The sequence below is a fragment of the Acartia tonsa genome, chromosome 1 (assembly GCF_053477335.1).
Source record: "Acartia tonsa isolate MP-2025a chromosome 1, ASM5347733v1, whole genome shotgun sequence".
NCBI classification, from domain to species: domain Eukaryota; kingdom Metazoa; phylum Arthropoda; class Copepoda; order Calanoida; family Acartiidae; genus Acartia; species Acartia tonsa.
In genome coordinates this window covers 27,105,856-27,125,555 of record NC_137260.1, presented here as the reverse complement: position 1 = coordinate 27,125,555, position 19,700 = coordinate 27,105,856, and the positions used below count along the sequence as shown (strand labels likewise).

Here is a 19,700-nt window from a genome sequence, read left to right as displayed (position 1 = left end):
CTGGCCGGTAGCTGGAGCCTTTGTCAGCAGGTTTACCTGGTTTAAGCAAAGGGATGATCTTACCCGTCTTCCAGATGTTGGGAATGACGGATATTTCCATGCATATGTTAAAGATGTTGGTTAGGTAATTGATGGCGTTTGGACCAATGTTCTTTAACATAATTGGGGACAGGCCATCAGGTCCTATGGCTCTGGAACTCTTGGACTTTTTGATGGCTTCTAACGTCTGGGCAGGTGTAAATGTAACCTTAAGAGTCTTTAGGTTTACATTTTAGCTTTCGGAGGGTGCCTCTGAGAGCTTTGACCGGTTTCTTGTCTGAGGAGGGGGTGTATTGAGCGTTAAATTTGTTTGCAATAGATTTAGCATCAGTTGTACATTTATCGTTAAAACAAATACCTTGGTTGTCAGGCTGGACTGGGTTGTTATTTAAGCTCTTTATTGTCTTCCAGAGCTTCTTGGATCCTGCTTGACAGCTGTCAATGTGTTCCTTCCATTTCTGTTTCCGATGTTCACGGATTGTTTTTGTGATGTTGTTGTTGATTTTAGGAAGTCTTGGGTCATCAGGATTGTTTTTTCTGATGTTGTCTCTATCATCCATGAGTTTAGCAGTTTCGGTGGGGAGGGCGTTGAAGATTTTGGGGATCCTGCCTGCAGGTATGTACTTTTTGGCAGCATTTTGTAGGGTATGACGGAAAAAGACCTCAGCTTTGTGAACAGCTTTGATTTTTCTTGATTTTTTAAATTTATCTTCAACATATTTTTGAAATTTTGGCCAGTTTGCTTTGGAAAAGTTGATAAAAGTGCTGTTTTTGGAATTAAATTTCTTGAGTTCTGCTTTTAAACTGATGATAATAGGTAAGTGGTCCGAGCTCATTTTGTTTGCTATTCTCCAGTTGGTATATGGTATCAGGTTGGCTGATACAATACTGATGTCAGGTGCTGTGGATGCTAGGTTGGTCACTCTGGTGGGCAGGTCATCATTTATTATGCCGCATGTTTGCCCAGTGATGATGTCGGCAAGAGAGTTGCCTCTGGTGTCATTAGTGGCCTCTGAATGCCAGAGTTGACTGTGAGCGTTAAAGTCACCTAAAACTAGGTAGGATTCACCTAGGCCGTCAAGGAGGTGGTTTAGTGGAGGCTCATAGGGGTGACCGTTCACATTAGCACAGCTGCTTTGTGGGGGAATATAAACATTTCTTATGTACAGAGTATTATTATTCACTCCAGGTATGCTGATGGTTATTGATTCCAGGAACGGGTCCTGTTCCAGGTGAATGGGTGTTGGTTCAACGGAGAATTTTACATCTTTGTGTACTAAAAATGCAAGTCCTCCACCTTTGTTTATACCTCTGTCTTTTCTTACCAGGGTGTGATTTGGTGTTTTGAAAGGTTTAGAGTCTTTCGTGAGCTTAGTTTCCTGAATAGCTGCGATGGGGATGTTGTCCTTTTCCATTTCGTGGAGAAGTTCATCAATTTTGCTGAGTATACCATTGATGTTGTATTGTAGGAAGTTCAGGTTTAAGCTTCGGTTGATAAATGGTTGATGAGTTGGGGGGTTGTTGGGGGGAGGGGGAGGGGGCGGGGGGGTAGATACACAGGGGGGTTGTGATCATGAGGGGGGGGTTGTCCGTTGGTGTTAGGTGTTTACAGCATGGTCCAAACCAGGTTTTAAATTTCATCATTAATTACGTAGGAATCAACTTTTTAAACCATAATTTTGGTTTAATTCATGTTAAATGATAGCAATAACCATTTTTTAAATTTCTAGTACCAACAGCTACCGGCTAGAACCGTTTAATAAGGTTTTTGAGCTACAGAAATCATTATGTTGATATAGGTTTCGTGACTAATTTGCTCTTTAAATAGCGAAAAAATGGCAAAATGACTGAGCCGCCAGCCGTTAGCTGTTACTTTTCCAACTTTTGTTCGATTTAGGGAAAATAGACCCACCAAGGATTATTCATACAAAATTTCAGGTCAAAATTCGAATTCTAAGTGCCATTTAATCATTGATTACGAGATGGTTGCATTAAACCCCCCCCCCCCCCCCTAGATATACCACACTTTTCTGGGATCTTGCTGCGTCAAGTATCAACTGTTGGGAATATCAAAGGATGACTCCATGCAAAATTTGAGCCGGATCCGGCCAAAACCGGCCGTGAATTTTATGAAAAACCGGTTTTTTCCAGTTTTTAGTGGGTATCTGTAAATCGATTCAGCTGGAGCAAAACCGGTTGGAGGTACAAAAAATTTTACTTCACATGAAATTTAGCCAATGCAATTGCCTACAAAAATGTACTTCATCATCAACTTGATTGGACAACTCTTTCCCCTCCTAAATGTCCATTAAAACCTCGAAAACGGCAAAAATCGCCAAAAATCACGCCTTCGGCGTCAAATAACGGCTTAACGGTCAGCCGGAGGCGAATGAAACATAAATAAAGAAATGTCCGCCTCAAAAAGTTGTTCAATCAAATAGATGCTTGAAGTCTCTAAAACGACTCCTTCCCCTCCTTTAAGGGGAAAAACTGAAAAAACGTGATTTTTAAAAGTATGCCGACTTCGGGGGTGTGGGGGGCACTGAACCCGTCACCCCAGGGTCACCAAATATAAAGTCTAGGCGGCCCACAATGCTGAATTTTCACCAAGTGAAAGTCTTGTGTCATTATCTCTTATGAGAAAAAAGTTATTAATTAATTAAAATTTCAAATTGTGATTTTTTGATGGATTTCTTTGATGAAATGACAGGCTGGTCAATTTTTAGGCCATTTTTTGCTGTTTTCGGCCCGCCACGCCCAAACGGTTTGAGATAATCTCATGGGACCTTTTGCCCTACCTAAGCCTGGTTATTTGTGAGGTCTAAGAAAAAAAAATTCCGGATTGGATGAAGCACGACGTCGCTGCGCGCCGTCTAAAATCGCTGGTTGGCTCATTTTGGCCCCTCAAACCCTCACCTCGTGCCATTTTTCTGTGTAAAGATTATAATTATAATCTTTTGCGTAAGTCTGATTTTTTTTCCTAGACCTCACAAATAACCAGACTTAGGTTGGGCAAAAGGTCCCGTGAGATTATCTCAAACCGTTTGGGCGTGACGGCCCAAAAACCGCTAAAAATGGCCTAAAAATTGACCAGCCTGTCATTTCATCAAAGAAATCCATCAAAAAATCACAATTTGAAATTTTAATTAATTAATAACTTTTTTCTCATAAGAGATAATGACACAAGACTTTCACTTGGTGAAAATTCAGCATTGTGGGCCGCCTAGACTTTATATTTGGTGACCCTGGGGTGACGGGTTCAGTGCCCCCCCACACCCCCGAAGTGGGCATACTTTTAAAAATCACGTTTTTTCAGTTTTTCCCCTTAAAGGAGGGGAAGGAGTCGTTTTAGAGACTTCAAGCATCTATTTGATGTTGAACAACTTTTTGAGGCGGACATTTCTTTATTTATGTTTCATTCGCCTCCGGCTGACCGTTTAGCCGTTATTTGCCGCCGAAGGCGTGATTTTTGGCGATTTTTGCCGTTTTCGAGGTTTTAATGGACATTTAGGAGGGGAAAGAGTTGTCCAATCAAGTTGATGATGAAGTACATTTTTGTAGGCAATTGCATTGGCTAAATTTCATGTGAAGTAAAATTTTTTGTACCTCCAACCGGTTTTGCTCCAGCTGAATCGATTTACAGATACCCACTAAAAACCGGAAAAAAACGGTTTTTCATAAAATTCACGGCCGGTTTTGGCCGGATCCGGCTCAAATTTTGCATGGAGTCATCCTTTGATATTCCCAACAGTTGATACTTGACGCAGCAAGATCCCAGAAAAGTGTGGTATATCTACCCCCCCCCCCCCCTTAGGTTTCAAAAATGCTTCAACTAGGTATAAAAAGCACATCTAAAGACCTGTGTAGCCTAATGCTTTGCTTACTTTTTCCAGAAATTATAATGCAACATTCCTTTATTCTCTTAGGATTGATTATTTTACTCTATACCATCAAAATGCATTTGGTAAAACCTAGTCTCATCATAACAGGGATAACAATATACATAAAAATGAAATGAAATCAATTTAATGATGGACGTGTGGTCATTGTACAGTAGCTTTATTGAGTCATATTTTAACTCTTAAATTGTATATTATCCGATTATTTATTTATTATTTTACCTGAAACCAAAGCTTTATAGAACCTGCGCTTCAAACTTTAGAAAGAACATCAATGTTTACTCATTTTGTTGTTGTAAAAATCAAATCCTTTTCATAACTACCAAACAAGTATGCCATGCATTAAATGTAACGGACGTATAGACGTACAACCACAACAGAAAAGCTTTGCTTGTTAAAAGATCTTTCAATTTCTTGTACATTGTCCTAATGATAAATGTGACAGAAGTTGCAGTAAATTTTGGATCATTTTTTGTTGAAGCATTTTTCGTTGCTTTTGTAGACGCGTTCCTACAAATAGTCGTTTCATTATTTCTCATTTCTGGTTATTACTTATTTTTTTTTTTTAAATTTACATAAAAATCTTAAAGAATGTAAAAAATTTAGGATTGGCAGGAATAAGGGATGGGAAACGTAGGAAAATATTATTTCAGGCCTATTTCAAGCCTAGGCCTAATAAACCAGTTTTGGGATGACGCAGTGGTTCGTCCTAAACGTTAATAAAAAAGATGTGTGTGTGTGTGTAGATAAAGTATAGAATCAAATTCAGGTAGCTAGTTTAAAGTAAAAAACATTACTTTTTATAAACCTATATATTAATGGCTTTTGTTAAAATGAAGTTTTTTCTCTCCCAAAATTTTTTATCTTTTACTTTGGTAATTTGAACTGTCAGAAAGCTATCGTTGGGTTTCCCTCAGACAGATTTTAGTTTGTATTATTTGCATTTTTATTAATGAGTAAAAATTTTATTTGAAAATTTCATTGCTAATTAAAATTCAAATTAAATAGATAAATATGCACTTGGGTAACATTCTATCAAGTTCTTTGGATACTATAATGTAATGATATATCTGTACTGTGTTGTATTGTACAAAAATTAGGGTTAAGGTGTTGTATCAATTCCGTACTAAATTTTTAAAATTCAAAATACAACATCTAATTTATAAACTACCAAATGAAAATTCGTAGCTACCTTCTTTCCAAAAAAATAATCCCGTTATTTTTGTTTTTTCTATATGGCCCTTTTTTAATGTTTAACTCTAAGCAGATTTAATAATTAAACTAATGTGATCTAACACCATTTATATTTATTTTTTCGTAGCAGACGAAATCATTATTTTTTCTAGAATTGTCTGCTTCTAAAATTTACGCCATCTGTGATTTGGGCTTTGCGCCGCCAATTGGTGATTGGTTGATACAAAATAAGCCCAAATCACAGAACACTATTGGTTTAGAGCGGTAGCCAATATGAGCCGTCCGCCAGTAAGGTCATTAAATTAGGCAAATGGTAAAAGTTGCATGATTCCTTTCAAAACCAGGCCGAGACCTAATTTATGGCCAGGTTTCCTATCCCTTATCCCTGAGGATTGGGGGTTTAAAATATTGTTTTTGAGATTAGCAGGGATATGAATCTTGCAGAAAAATTTCTAATAAAAAATTATAAAAAAGTTTAAGAAAATATCTTTTAGTAATACATAATGTATTATACTCACATTTTTGTTTAGGTTTTTCAACACAGTACTGGATGACAGCCACATGGTTGTTCGTTCACAGCTGGCTCCATTGTCCAAGAGGCCAGAGGGCAGACTTTTTGTTCAACTTCTGGAACAGGTAATATTAAAATAAACGTTTTGTTATGCGAAATTACTATATTGAGATTTTGCAGAATTAGCACCCATGTATATTTGTTAATATTTAATTTTGCTGCTTATAGTTTAACGCAAGGACTTGTATAGGTTATCTCCTTAAATGTAAATAAAATGTGAAACCTTAATGAATGTAGAATATTCGTGGATATTTTGACAGGGGAAAAATTTTCATCAATATAGGTTGCTATATTTATTTATTAATCAGTTCGATTATCCAGGAGGGGAGGGAATTAGGTAAAGGGTGGGGTGTCATTATTTTAGCCCGTAATGAGTTTTACTTAATTAGAGTACATGGTAATTTGATGTAAGATCCAAGTAATAATAATTCCAGTGCAACCTGAAAAGTTAAGTAGTCAAACGTTTTGCCAAAATCTAAAGTACATAAATTACGAGCGATAGTTTTGGCCAATTTTCCAATAATACGACAACTAGTAAATGAATTGAACCACAAGATCTTCTACAGAAGAACGTTTCTAAACACATCTTAAGTCTTTGTTATAATTCATAATTGCTTTTCTTTTATTGCAGATAGTACCTAAAGCTAAAAATATTGCTAAATTTCTTGGTAATTTGTTTACACGTGACATAACTTGATAAGTCATAAAAAAGTATTTTTTATGACACCATTAAATTTTTTTATCAGGTCCGTTTCTACACAAGATTTGAGATCAATGACGAGACAGGGGAACCATTGTCTGAAAAGGATATGATGCAGATTCATTACCAACGTTTGGGAGGTAATTTATTTTTATCTTTGTACTTTCGTGAACTGCGAGAGAAAAGTTATGTATCGCATCGTATTATGACCGCGGATATAAATAAGTTCAATTATAAGATAAAAATATGCTTTTAATCTTGATTATACATTTTTATTTTCGTAGAAAACGGGATATTATACGATGTTATACATAATTTTCAGTATGGCTGAGAACTGAATTTTAATCGGTTTCTTGGCGATACTGAAAAAAAAACAGTTATCACATTTAAATGTTGGTTTATTTGCGACTGCGGCTGCGAAGCCCTGCAATATCTACTGTACAATATTTTAGATTTAAAATATTTGTGACGTGAAATAACATTTAATTTCAGATTTACAGCGGGCAGTCTTTGTTAAATATCCAGAGTTGCGAAAACTTTCCTTGGCGTCCATAGGAATGACAGCACAATGTAATAGAAATTATTTGGACATGCCGTGTCAAAACTCATTCACTTTTGCTGCTCTTTGTTATAAATTTAGATGGATGTACTATGTTATATTTTCAAATATTTATTATTTTAGAGATATTATCTAGGTTTAATATGATTGTAAAGGCAGTAGAAATTAGGAAAACAAAAAGATGTCTTGTAAGTACTGAAATAAACGTAGCTAATAAGCTAAAAAAATAACTTTCAATAAAAATGGAAATAGTTGAAATTCTTTAGGTATATGTTAAATAGTGGTATTTTCTTAAGTTGTTATATAATGGTACTATAGGCATAACTTTCTATGTTAGATACTCTATGGTTTACATATATACTATATTCGACTTTTCCATGGATATCTCTTTAGTCAAGCTTGCGTTATAAGGTCGTCCTGTTTTATATTTCTAATTATAAGTATTCTTTGATATTTCAAAGTCATTTTGAGTAAAATGATGGGATGTTGTCCCGACTTAAGTGTTGTGTTAATGTTGTCTGACAGTGTCGCTGTAATTTAAACACAACCAAGAGACAACATTTTATTCACACAAAATTATATTTCACAGTGGGGGAGTGTGTGTGTGTTGTGAGGCTTTTTAGTCTGCCAGTATGAAGGAACAGGTACATTCGCTGAAAAACACACATAGGATTAATAAAATTTGAGCATTAATCAACGATTAAAATCATTTAGCCCCATGTTCTATATTTACAGTATCAATAAGTGAGCATGAGATGGTTTTAACATTTCATGGATAAGATAATTGACGTTAAAATTGAGTTGCATCCCCAATTACAAAATTAATGGTTGATATGTTTGGATATAACTTGTTAGGAAGCAAACAATCTCAATCTATAAAAGTACCCAAATTTTTAAGACAATTTTAGGTTATAAAACTTAAGGTACTAGTGTAATTTATAGTCCAATGTCCCCTTCCTCCCTGAACTAATTTTGTTTTATTAATCCTCTTCCTATATTCTTGAAGTTAGTCTGAGTTTCCTACTTGAATATCCCATTACAAAACCATATCCCAAATTATAATGAGGGAAACCAACCAAGGAGTAGTCTAATTAATATTTCATTAGACCATCCAAATATCAGGGTGACGGATATGGTACCAAAAGAAATTTTTTGGGGGCATTTGGCAAAATGTTGAGCTGTTACCAATATATACATCTAGATTTCTAGTTAAACAGTCACAAGTAGTTGACAGTTTATTTAAGGCCGTCTTTTTTATTGAAACCTACTCCAAGCTTATATTTGCTAGTCTACTTATTGTTTGAAATTCTTCTTTAACTAGAGGAAAAGTTAAACTATATTTTTTTACTATTTGCTTCGCCCTTAGCCTCTAGAGGGGGTTGAGGGAGATCAAGAATAGCATTTAACCACCCCAAAACAAAAATGAACTTTCCAAAAAAGTACAAGCTATTGGGACCAGGAGATTTCGAAAAAGAAACCTTACTACTTTTTATTATAGGATATATATCCTTGTCTCCCCTATCCAAACAAGCATGCATTATTTAGCTTTATTAATGTACGCCACAATGAACATGTAATTTAAATTAAAATTATCTAAATTATAATTACTAATTTACTGTTTTACCTTAGATAGACCATAGATTTATACAAAATTTAAGTTCAAGTAAATGTTTTGATAATCACGTCGTGGAACAATAGGGCTATATTTAATTCAATTGTGATTTTTTTTATTCATTTTATACTGCATACTTGGATATTTTAAGGGAATAGTTTAAATTTTGTTTAAATTCTATCTAAATTTGTTTGACTGCCTACAACAAACTTTTGAGTTGTCCTCAGGGGTGAAGTAAAGTATAAGTTTCCCAAGGGACTAAAACAAACGAGATCAAGTGAAAACAATTTCTTTTGGTCTATTTACTAGGTTTCTGTTAAATATGAACCCGAAAAAACCATGAAGAATTCAATTAGAACAATTTATAATTGTTAAACATACTTTTGAAATAAATGTTTATTATGTCATACACTTTGCATTTTATGACTTTTAGACAATTAAAATTTTAATTTTAAAAATATTTATATAAAATAAATAAACTCTTCATATACTACTACACTTATACTAATTTTAGTCGCTTTTACTTTTCCATCGATTCTTCTTTCTCTTTATTCAATCCAAATATTTGGAAAAGAGTGGAATTTGTTGTATTTAATTATAAACTTGTCTAAAACAGTGCAACCAATATAATATTTATAACAGAAACTTATATAATATTTATTAACGACTTCTTTGCAGCATATTTTAAATATTTAAGTGTGTTTTCTTTATTTACTAATAGGTAATCAATATTATCATGGTGGCTAAAAATGTTAAAAAGGCTTTGTAGGTAATTTTTATGTCTCTGTTAGGTTAGACTTAAGGGGGGGGGGGGGGTAATGCAACCATCTCGTAATCAATGTATAAATGGCACTTAGAATTCAAATTTCGATCTGAAATTTTGCATGAGTAATCCTTGGTAAGTCTATTTTCCCTAAATCGAACAAAAAGTTGGAAAAATAACGGCTAACAGCTGGCGGCTCAGCAGTTTAGCCATTTTTTGGGCTATTTTCAATGCAAATCATCACGAAACCTATCTCCACATAATACTATTTTCTGCTCCAAAATGTTTTCAAACGGTTCTAGCCGGTAGTTGCTGGTACTAGAAATCTGAAAATGTTGTTTTTGTATCATTTCAAATGATTTAAAGCAAAAATATGTTTCAAAAAGTTGATTTCTATGTAATTTATGACAGATATGCCCTAAAAATAGCAAAAAAAAACGGCTAAACGGCTGAGCCGTTAGCCGTTACTTTTTCAACTTTTTTGTTCGATTTAGGGAAAATAGACCTACCAAGAATTACTCATGCAGAATTTTAGATCGAAATTCGAATTCTAAGTGCCATTATATAATACATTGATTACGAGATGGTTGCATTAAACCCCCCCCCCCCCCCCCCTTAACAAAAAATACTTATAAATAGAATTTTCAAACGTAAGATTTAAAACGTTAAATCATCAATATTTTCGTTTATTTTTTTTAAGACAATTTAAGAGAGGTTTTTTTTCAAACTTACATGGCAATTCAAATATCCTTAAAATCACATGATTACTTTTGATCGCCATATTTAATTTGGTATTCTTAGAATTCCAACCAAACAGGATTTCTCTTTTGAATTAAATATTTAGTATTTTGCAATTTTTTTATGATGAGAATATTAATTTCCGCACAACATTTATGTGCCTAGTTATGAGCTTCTTGAAAAGACTATGTAAAAGACGAAAAGCTGCATTGATTGGGTGAATCTGGTTTTGTTTGAATTCCAGCGGAATCATATTTAGTAGTATTGCACTCCAGGTATTCCCAGGAGGCCTGGAGAACTTAGTAATGAATTTGCTGCAATATCATACTCTTTCCAGAATTCTAATGCCTATAATCAAGTTTAACTGTAGAGGGAAAGATTGGTGGCCAGTCAAATTTTTGTTTTAATAATAAATAAATTAATTTTTTAAATCAGACATTTATTTAACTTTTGATTTTGTTATTTTTATCTGTAAATGTATTCGACACGAAAAGTAAAAAAAATATCTGCACAAAGTACATCTACACTTCTTTTGCCTGATAAATAAGATTTAAAAATCATTGTGTTGTCACCCTGTAGCAAGTATCGAGGACAGAGATCAGCTGGTGAAATATTTCTCGCGGCTGGACCGAGACACCCTGTATGCTGTCTGCGAGTATCTTCACCTGGTTCCTCCAGTTATTCAGGAATATTTTATATTAAGTTTTATATTTGATTATGTTTATGAATCACCTAGTTATAGGGGTTAGTCAGATATCCACCTTTGATTATATATAAGGGGACTATGTACAAAAAAGAGCAAGTGATGCTAAGCACTTTCCAGCAGTGATGTAAGACATTTTATTGGTTAAGTAAGGTACTTAGTTTCTGTTGCATAGGTCTAAATGAATGAAAAAAGTCTAGATCTACTATGGTTTTGAGCATATATATTATATATGTAACGAGTTGAGATTATAAATTATCAAATTCTTTATGTGCTTTGTCGTTTTTTTTCCACATTAAATAAACTGTAGTGAAACTTGTTTTTTTTAGTTGACACAACTATATTAAACATAAAACTAGTTAATTCAACAACAAAAATACTCAAAATCATTGCTGAAAGGTGCTTAAAATCTGTTGATCTCGTTCATGTATAGTCCCCTTTTAGTTTTAAAAATAAAATGTTGACATGGTTTGTTATCTCTGACAGACAGACATCCTATCTCATTTTAAGAGAATAACTTAATAATATAATATTGATTGGTAACAGGATAAAGAGAACAAGGGAGAGGATGAACCAATGGAAGAGGAAACCCTTGCAGCATATCAGAAGTTTACTCAGGTACGATTATTATTCGTTGCTTTTTATTTCTGTCCATTTTTGCACTTCAAATGCTTCAACGTATACCTATAGATTACTCTAGGTATAAATCATGTTTTTTATCCCTGTTCTTTTTGGGCATCTAAAGGGAAAAAACAATGAAAATTAATGGATGTACACTCCCGATTATCATAAACAAAAATCTTTTTTATATAGAGTACAGGTGATTGAATTGCCAAATTATTATGAAACCTTTTTTTAGTAATCTTCCCTATCTTCCTCCAAAAACAAATTGAATAACCTTTGACATAAAGATGTTATTGATGCAAATACATTTGAGGACAATTGATGCATTGGTATTTCTGTCTGGTTTCACAATATTCAGACATCATGGATAGGGATGTTGCAACTGGAAATTATTTTGCTTTATATTTTTGTTTGGATCTTTGTTATAAAGGGGGGGGGGGCGAAAGTGACACTTTTTGAAACCAAAACTAAAAGTCAAAGGAACTCAACTAAAAAAAGAGTTACAGGTCTGACTTTTTGCATGGCAGTTGCTTTATAGGGGTACAATATGGAACTGTGAAAAAACGGCGGCGCAACCGCCGAAAACCGCCGAGAAAAGGCAAAAAAAAATTCGGCGGGAAACGGCGGTTTTCGGCGGTTGCGCCGCCGTTTCTTCACAGTTCCATATTGTACCCCTATAAAGCAACTGCCATGCAAAATCTCAGACCTGTAACTCTTTTTTTAGTTGAGTTCCTTTGACTTTTAGTTTTGGTTTCAAAAAGTGTCACTTTCGCCCCCCCCCCCCCTTTATAACAAAGATCCAAACAAAAATATAAAGCAAAATAATTTCCAGTTGCAACTGTGAAAAAACGGCGGCGCAACCGCCGAAAACCGCAGAGAAAAGGCAAAAAAAATTTCGGCGGGAAACGGCGGTTTTCGGCGGTTGCGCCGCCGTTTCTTCACAGTTCCATATTGTACCCCTATAAAGCAACTGCCATGCAAAATCTCAGACCTGTAACTCTTTTTTTAGTTGAGTTCCTTTGTTGACTTTTAGTTTTGGTTTCAAAAAGTGTCACTTTCGCCCCTCCCCCCCCCCCCCTTTATTATAAATTCAAAAAGTAGAGAGGTTTATTTGTCTGAAGCTAATGACTTCGGAAAATGCTGAACTGAATAGGTTGTTCCAAGAATCTTGCAATTAGATATCTTGGGATGGTTTTATGCTATTTTCCTAATCTACACAAAACTTTTGAAAGTTTAGGGGAGAAACAACTAATAAATATATTTTTATCTCTCTTCCTTGTAATGTCATTGAATAACATATCACTTTTGTACTATCTATCATTTCATTGATATGTAATGAATAGAAGAGCATTACAGTTGAACATTAAAGATTCAGAACACTTAAAAATATTCTTTGCCATTAGTTTATTGAAGAGATTAAAAAGGCTTGGATATTAAAGAATTTTAGCAAGGGATATTACTACATATTTTTATACAACTGCTTCAAATCAGATAAATTTCCATTGGATCATGTACCAAAATAAAAAATACCTAATAAAAATACTGTTTTGCTTTTAAAAAAATGTTTATTTAATACTTTAATTGTTGTTTAGGAGTTTTTGTCTGAGCTTGTAATATCAAGACATGAGAAGAGAGTTTCCCAGCTTCAAGAGTTGAATGAGATGCCTCTCTACCCAACAGAGGTAAGCTTAACCATAGGCTTAAAGTATAAACACGTCCGCTAGTATATCGTGAAGGAGATAGGTATATTCTTCCATAGTGCAATATATTTACAGAATGTAGCCCTTGAAAGTAAAAAAATGATCTTGCACAATTATGACTGCCAGATAAAGGTAGTTGAATCAAATAGTCATGTTTCTCATTCATCAAGATTTAGTTCATGAGCGTTGTTGTAAACTAAGAAATAATCAAGGTTTTCCTGTGCAGTGTGTACTACTGATGAAATTTTCTTCAACGCTGCACTTCAGATTAACAATGTATATTTGATAATAACTTTAAAAATTTTAAAGGGGTAGTTTCACGAAATGCATTTGAACTTAATTTAGTGAACCGTAAATTTTTTTTTCTGGTTAAACTGCATTTATATAGCATATAATTGAAAGAATTTAAATTTTACCACGTAGTTTTAAAATATCAAGACTTGAAAATCGTCTTTTTAAATTGCATATGTCACAAAAAGACTATTTTCAAATCTTGATATTTTAAAAACTACGTGGTAGAAAATTGAAATTCTTTCAAATATATGCCATATAAATATAGTTTAACCCATTAACTAGCAAAAAATATGCGGTTCACTAAATTAAGTTTAAATGCATTTCGTGAAACTACCCATTTAGGTTTTTAGGATTGTAAGGCTATTTTTCGTGGGAGTGTTGACTTACCTTTCTCAAAAACATGTACAAATCTGACAATGACTTTCCTGTAAAGTAAAACACTACTGGACCAGCTTAAACAGAGATTAGACAGACAGACATCCTACCTCCTTCTTTATATAAGGATTTTTTATGTAGTAGGCAGCATAATGAATATAATATTCAAATAGAAACAGAAATGAGTAGTCATATTTAGGAGTTTCTTTGAAAGACCAAAGTTTTGGTTACCATTTCCTTTCCTAAGAAAATATTCTATTAAGGCTAAAAGGAATTATAATTAGGTAGTCTTATATTATAATATTACGATTTATACATATTTTGTTCTTATAGTACATGTTTATAGGCAGGAAAAGTTAATATAAGTCTTTTATGTGAGCAAAAATAAGCAGATTATTATTTTACTCAGGGATAAGGGATAGGAAACCTGGCCATAAATTAGGTCTCGGCCTGGTTTTGAAAGGGATCATGCAACTTTTACCATTTGCCTAATTTAATGACCTTACTGGCGGACGGCTCATATTGGCGGAAATTTTAGAAGCAGACAATTCTAGAAATAATAATGATTTCGTCTGCTACGAAAAAATAAATATAAATGGTGTTAGATCACATTAGTTTAATTATTAAATCTGCTTAGAGTTAAACATTAAAAAAGGGCCCTATAGAAAAAACAAAAATAACGGGATTATTTTTTTTGGAAAGAAGGTAGCTTCGAATTTTCATTTGGTAGTTTATAAATTAGATGTTGTATTTTGAATTTTAAAAATTTAGTACGGAATTGATACAACACCTTAACCCTAATTTTTGTACAATACAACACAGTACAGATATATCATTACATTATAGTATCCAAAGAACTTGATAGAATGTTACCCAAGTGCATATTTATCTATTTAATTTGAATTTTAATTAGCAATGAAATTTTCAAATAAAATTTTTACTCATTAATAAAAATGCAAATAATACAAACTAAAATCTGTCTGAGGGAAACCCAACGATAGCTTTCTGACAGTTCAAATTACCAAAGTGAAAGATAAAAAATTTTGGGAGAGAAAAAACTTCATTTTAACAAAAGCCATTAATATATAGGTTTATAAAAAGTTAGGTTTTTTACTTTAAACTAGCTACCTGAATTTGATTCTATACTTTATCTACACACACACACACAGCTTTTTTATTAGCGTTTAGGACAAACCACTGCGTCATCCCAAAACTGGTTTATTAGGCCTAGGCTTGAAATAGGCCTGAAATAATATTTTCCTACGTTTCCCATCCCTTATCCCTGATTTTACTAAAACACAACATTTCTAGGATCTTGTTTTTTTCGAGTTTGATAATTACTTTACAATATAAACTCTTACTTAGTTCCTACTGCTGCTATTGCAGATGCATGACATTAATAGGAGGGGATAAGTCTCGGCCTTAGAACAGGTGCGCCTAATTGACATAGAAAGTTAGGACTTACAGACAAAGATCGTGCAATCAAAGAGTTGGTTGTCTGGAGATAAGCTCCTTAAAGTTATTTATACAGTGTCATTGACAGCAGCCTTAACATTACGACAAGGTCTTTGAAAAGGTATAGCTATTTCACCTTACTTGTTAAGTACTCTTTTTCGTGCTATCCTTAAGGTTGAATGGCTTGAAATAGATATTTATTGATACCACACAAGGTATATTTTATGTTAGTCTGGAGCTGAGCAATACTAATCCAACTAAATGTCATGTCAGTATACCCCAAAGGGTAATATACAAATAATGGATATTGTTTCGGTATGTTTTTCTTGTATTCCCTGGCAAGTTCGAACCCATTAATCCCTGTTTCCTTACACCAAATTTCCTAGAGAATGAGTGTGTTACGCGGCATTCCTAACTATCTCCGCGCGGCGCGTGGCTTGTAAACAGACAAAGGAAACGCGCACTTATCCTTTGATTGGTCCCACGTGAAGAGCTACGTGATTGAAAATAATGTATTGCTTGAATATACATGTGCTCTGATGTGTGGAATATCTCAAATAAGCCTTCTGCTTAGTTTGACATCATAATGTGGTAAGAAGTTATCTTTAATTCTTAATAATAAGTGTAGTATGGTATATTTTTACGAAGAAATTTAAAACATTAATTTTTCAACAAATAGACCATTTAACTGCTAACTTTTGACATACGAATATTTTCCTTAATTTTATTGATCATTTGAATCTAAAATTATCAATTTATGATGCTATTTAATATGTTTCGTGCCAATTTAAAGTTTTTTAGAAATTTTATATTTTTAATTAAATTGAAATCACGCAACCTCGATATACAAAAATAATAAACCATTAATATTATGTAATTAATTTTTATATTTTTGTTTTAGATTCACCGTTTTCATGGTAATAAATACACATTTGTAAACATTCACATGTTGGTCATTCGGAGGGCTTGGAGATTAAGATTTCGTGTACGGCAAGGCATGCGTACCGAAACAATGAAAACGAGACAGAACAGATGCAGCTAAGAACATTCTGTGAAGTTTTGTGAATGTGTTGGTTGTGATACCTTACCACACATTATTATTATAGTCATAATCAGTACAGTTAACTTTAGTGACAATTATGGGTCCTAAAAAGAATAAAGGTGAACAATTGAGTAAGCGGCTGCGTCCAGCCGTTGATGCCCTAACCAGTGAGCTAAATAGAGTGATGAAGTTGGTCAGTGATACTTCAGAACTTAATGTTAGACATCTCACTAAGGAATCAATCCTTATCCATGACAAGTTCGAGACATTTGACAGCATCATGGTCGGTTTTAGCAAGCTTGGTTTGAGAATCCAAGAGCTTGATGAGTTTAGTGACATTTATTCTGATATAGTTACTGTACAAAAAGACTATAGTGCCTTGAAAGACGCTCTTGATGCTATAGAAGAGCTTAGTGACATTCAAAGTGTTGTTGATGTTGTTGGTGATAATTTGCCTAACCATCAGGCTGAACTTTATGATCGATGTTTGAAGATTGTGAAAGTTATTAAAGGGCCATACTTTCCCTTGCCTGATGCAATTATAAACACTTTGTCTGCTTTGATGAAACGTCTGGCTGAGGTTAAGCTTGAACCTGTGAAGCCACCCACGACGACGGCGGGTGCCTCGACAGCATCGCCATTTGTGTCACCGTTTGGCACACCACAGTTCGTCGCCGGTTCTATGTTCACGCCAGGATATATGAATCGTGTCGACGAACGTCTTCTTCCATCTTTCGACGGCCTGGAAGCTTCCTATGTAAGTTTTAAAGACACTTTTAAAAAGCTTACTGTAGGACAAGACCCGTCGTATTTACAGTTATTGTTGAGCAGTGAAAAGGTCTGTAAAAATAAAGAGCTTAGACTCCAGTTAATTCAGATTCAATCGCATGAATCTCAGTGGGCCTACCTTGACGCACGTTTTAAGTCCAAAACACGTCAGATGCTCTGCCTTTTCAACCAATGGGAGAAGAAGTCTAAACCGTCGGACTCCAACCAGATTGTGACTGTGTTAGCAGAGTTTGGCGGAGCAGTTAGCCAGCTGGAGCAGCTGACTAAAGATGATGAAGATGATGAAGTTACCACTAGCCAGTGGTTGACTGCTGGGAAAAATGGACCGATTCCGCGCATCCCCAGCGGGAACACCGAAGAGTGGCAAAGAGTCCAGGAGGCCGGAGAAGCAAGTCCCGGAGGATACCAGAGATGGAGGACAACGGAGACGCTTTTTTTGGCAACAGAGGGGGTTGGTATTAGCCACAGCAGCTCTCTCTTTAAAAATTTGGTGGCGAAGGCCCCCTGTGGGCGGAATTTTATTTGGTGTCAAGAATAGAAGATATGTAACGAGTATTATAAAGATGTATTTACAAACAATACATCCAAATCCAGGACCGGGGTTAAGAAACAAAACTGAAGAGGGGAAACAAGCAAGGAGGGAGAGGAGAAAGGCTAGGAGACAGGAGAAGAAGAAGAAAAAGGAAAGCACCCAAAATGTACGATATAACATCACAACATGGAACGTACAGAGAATGTCCCTAGGGACAATGAACAAAAGGAAGGCAAGGAGCGTAGCAGAGAAGGCGAGAAAGGACAGATGGGACGCAGTACTTTTGACGGAGGTCAGAGCCGACAGAGAAGGAGTGACGTGGATCGGAGAAGGAGATGATTTGACAGCTATAGTGTTCTCTGAAAAGGCGGGGATATTATTGAGAGGAGATTTACTAGAAGGATGGTGTCAGGGAGGTCAACAGAAGAAACTTAACAAGAGATCTGTATCAGTTAAAACTAGAGGACTATCACTTACCTCAACGTATCTTCCAGTATTTAGAGGAGACAATGAGGAGGAGATTGAGGTGGAAACAGATATATTAGCGGAACATAAGAAATGGGCAGGCAAGAATATTTTCCTGGGAGGAGGAGACTACAATTCACACATAGGAGGAGGGGAGGCTATAGAAGGAATAAAGGGTAAATACGGATTAAGACAATCAAACAACCGAGGAAGAGAATTTATCAGATGGTGCGAGGAACAAAATCTAGCTTATGTTAACAGTTTTTTCAACCACAAGCAGCGGGGAACATGGTTCAATAGAATGTTAGGGAGATGGTATGAATTAGATGGCTTTATAATGAGGAAGGAGGAGAGGCACAGATATGCAAAAAAGGTATGCACTATTGGAGAACAAACACTGTCAGATCATAAACCCAAGAAGATCACACTAGAGATAAAGAAATGGCATTGGAGTACCGTACAAAGAAAGAGAATACCCAAGATAAAATGGGAAAGACTTAAAGAACCTGATATAGCAGCACAATATAGACAGAGGATTGAAGAGCTTGTGGAGGAGCAGGAGGAGATAGAGGAAGAGAGAGACAGTACCAACTACAAGGAGATTATTGACCTGGTGACCAGAGCAGCAAAAGACATATGTGGAGAGGAAGAAAAGAGGATTGAAAATCCATGGATGATAGGAAAGGAGGAGGAGTTACATAGAATGAAAGGAAGAATAACAACAGCTGTGAATCAGAGAAACGAAATAAGTATCAGAGAAAGAGAGCTGGGAGAGAACTTAGAAGCAGAGCTAAACAGAGCAAGAGAGTCATTGAAGGAGGCCAGAAAAGAAATGAGACGAGAGACAAGGAGATGGGAGAGAGAATGGTGGGAGGAGAAAATTAACCAATGTCTCGAGGCTGAAGGGAGAGGAGACCATGGAAAATTGTACAAACTAATGAGAGAGTTGGGAAGGAGAGGATGGAAAGGACCAACAGACACCACCACCATTACCAAGGAGGAGTTTAGAGACCACTTCAAAGGAGTGTCAGAGGAAAGGTTTGAAAACACCCCTGAAGAGATAGAGGCTGCGGTAAATGAAGTGGAGGACATAAGTGGAACAGAGAGAGCACAGATTTGGAATGACATGTTAGAGGAGACACCCAGCAGAGAAGAAATACTGACAGAAATGAAGAAGATGAGAGATTCAGCTCCTGGCCAAGATGGAGTAAGATTGGGGATGCTTATGAAAGGAGGAGAAGAAATAATCAGCCGAGTTGTAAATTTAGTTCAATTTATGTTTAACAATAGTTCAGACAAGTGGGAGGACAATCTGAAGATTGGCTTAGTAATCCCATTACATAAGAAAGGAGACAGGAACAGGAGAGACAACTACAGAGGAGTCTGCCTGCTGGCCATGGGCAGCAGGATTCTGGCGAGGATCATGGCTAACAGACTCAGAATCTGGGCGGAGAAGTTGGAGCTGTTCGACGATGACCAGGCGGGTTTTCGGAAGGATAGGTCAACTGCAGACGCAACTCAGGTGATGGTAAGGATTCAGGAGGACGTGACAGACTTGAAGAGGCGCTTAACAGCTAAAGGAGAGACCCTAGATGACGACAGGATCCCAGTAGCCAGATTATTGGACTTGAGGAAGGCATACCCCA

General features: G+C 35.4%; 1 protein-coding gene across 2 annotated transcripts in view; it reads left to right on the top strand.

The window, feature by feature from the left end:
- The window catches only part of LOC145316427 (RNA helicase aquarius), a 61,036-nt gene that overhangs the window by 11,509 nt on the left and 29,827 nt on the right, over positions 1-19,700 (top strand). For both annotated transcript variants that reach the window (XM_080156901.1, XM_080156910.1), the window contains exons 8-13: positions 5,663-5,768; positions 6,450-6,543; positions 6,896-6,958; positions 10,655-10,763; positions 11,327-11,396; positions 12,995-13,084. In XM_080156901.1, the coding sequence (XP_080013027.1) occupies positions 5,663-5,768; positions 6,450-6,543; positions 6,896-6,958; positions 10,655-10,763; positions 11,327-11,396; positions 12,995-13,084 (532 nt within the window). The remainder of the gene's footprint in view (positions 1-5,662; positions 5,769-6,449; positions 6,544-6,895; positions 6,959-10,654; positions 10,764-11,326; positions 11,397-12,994; positions 13,085-19,700) is intronic.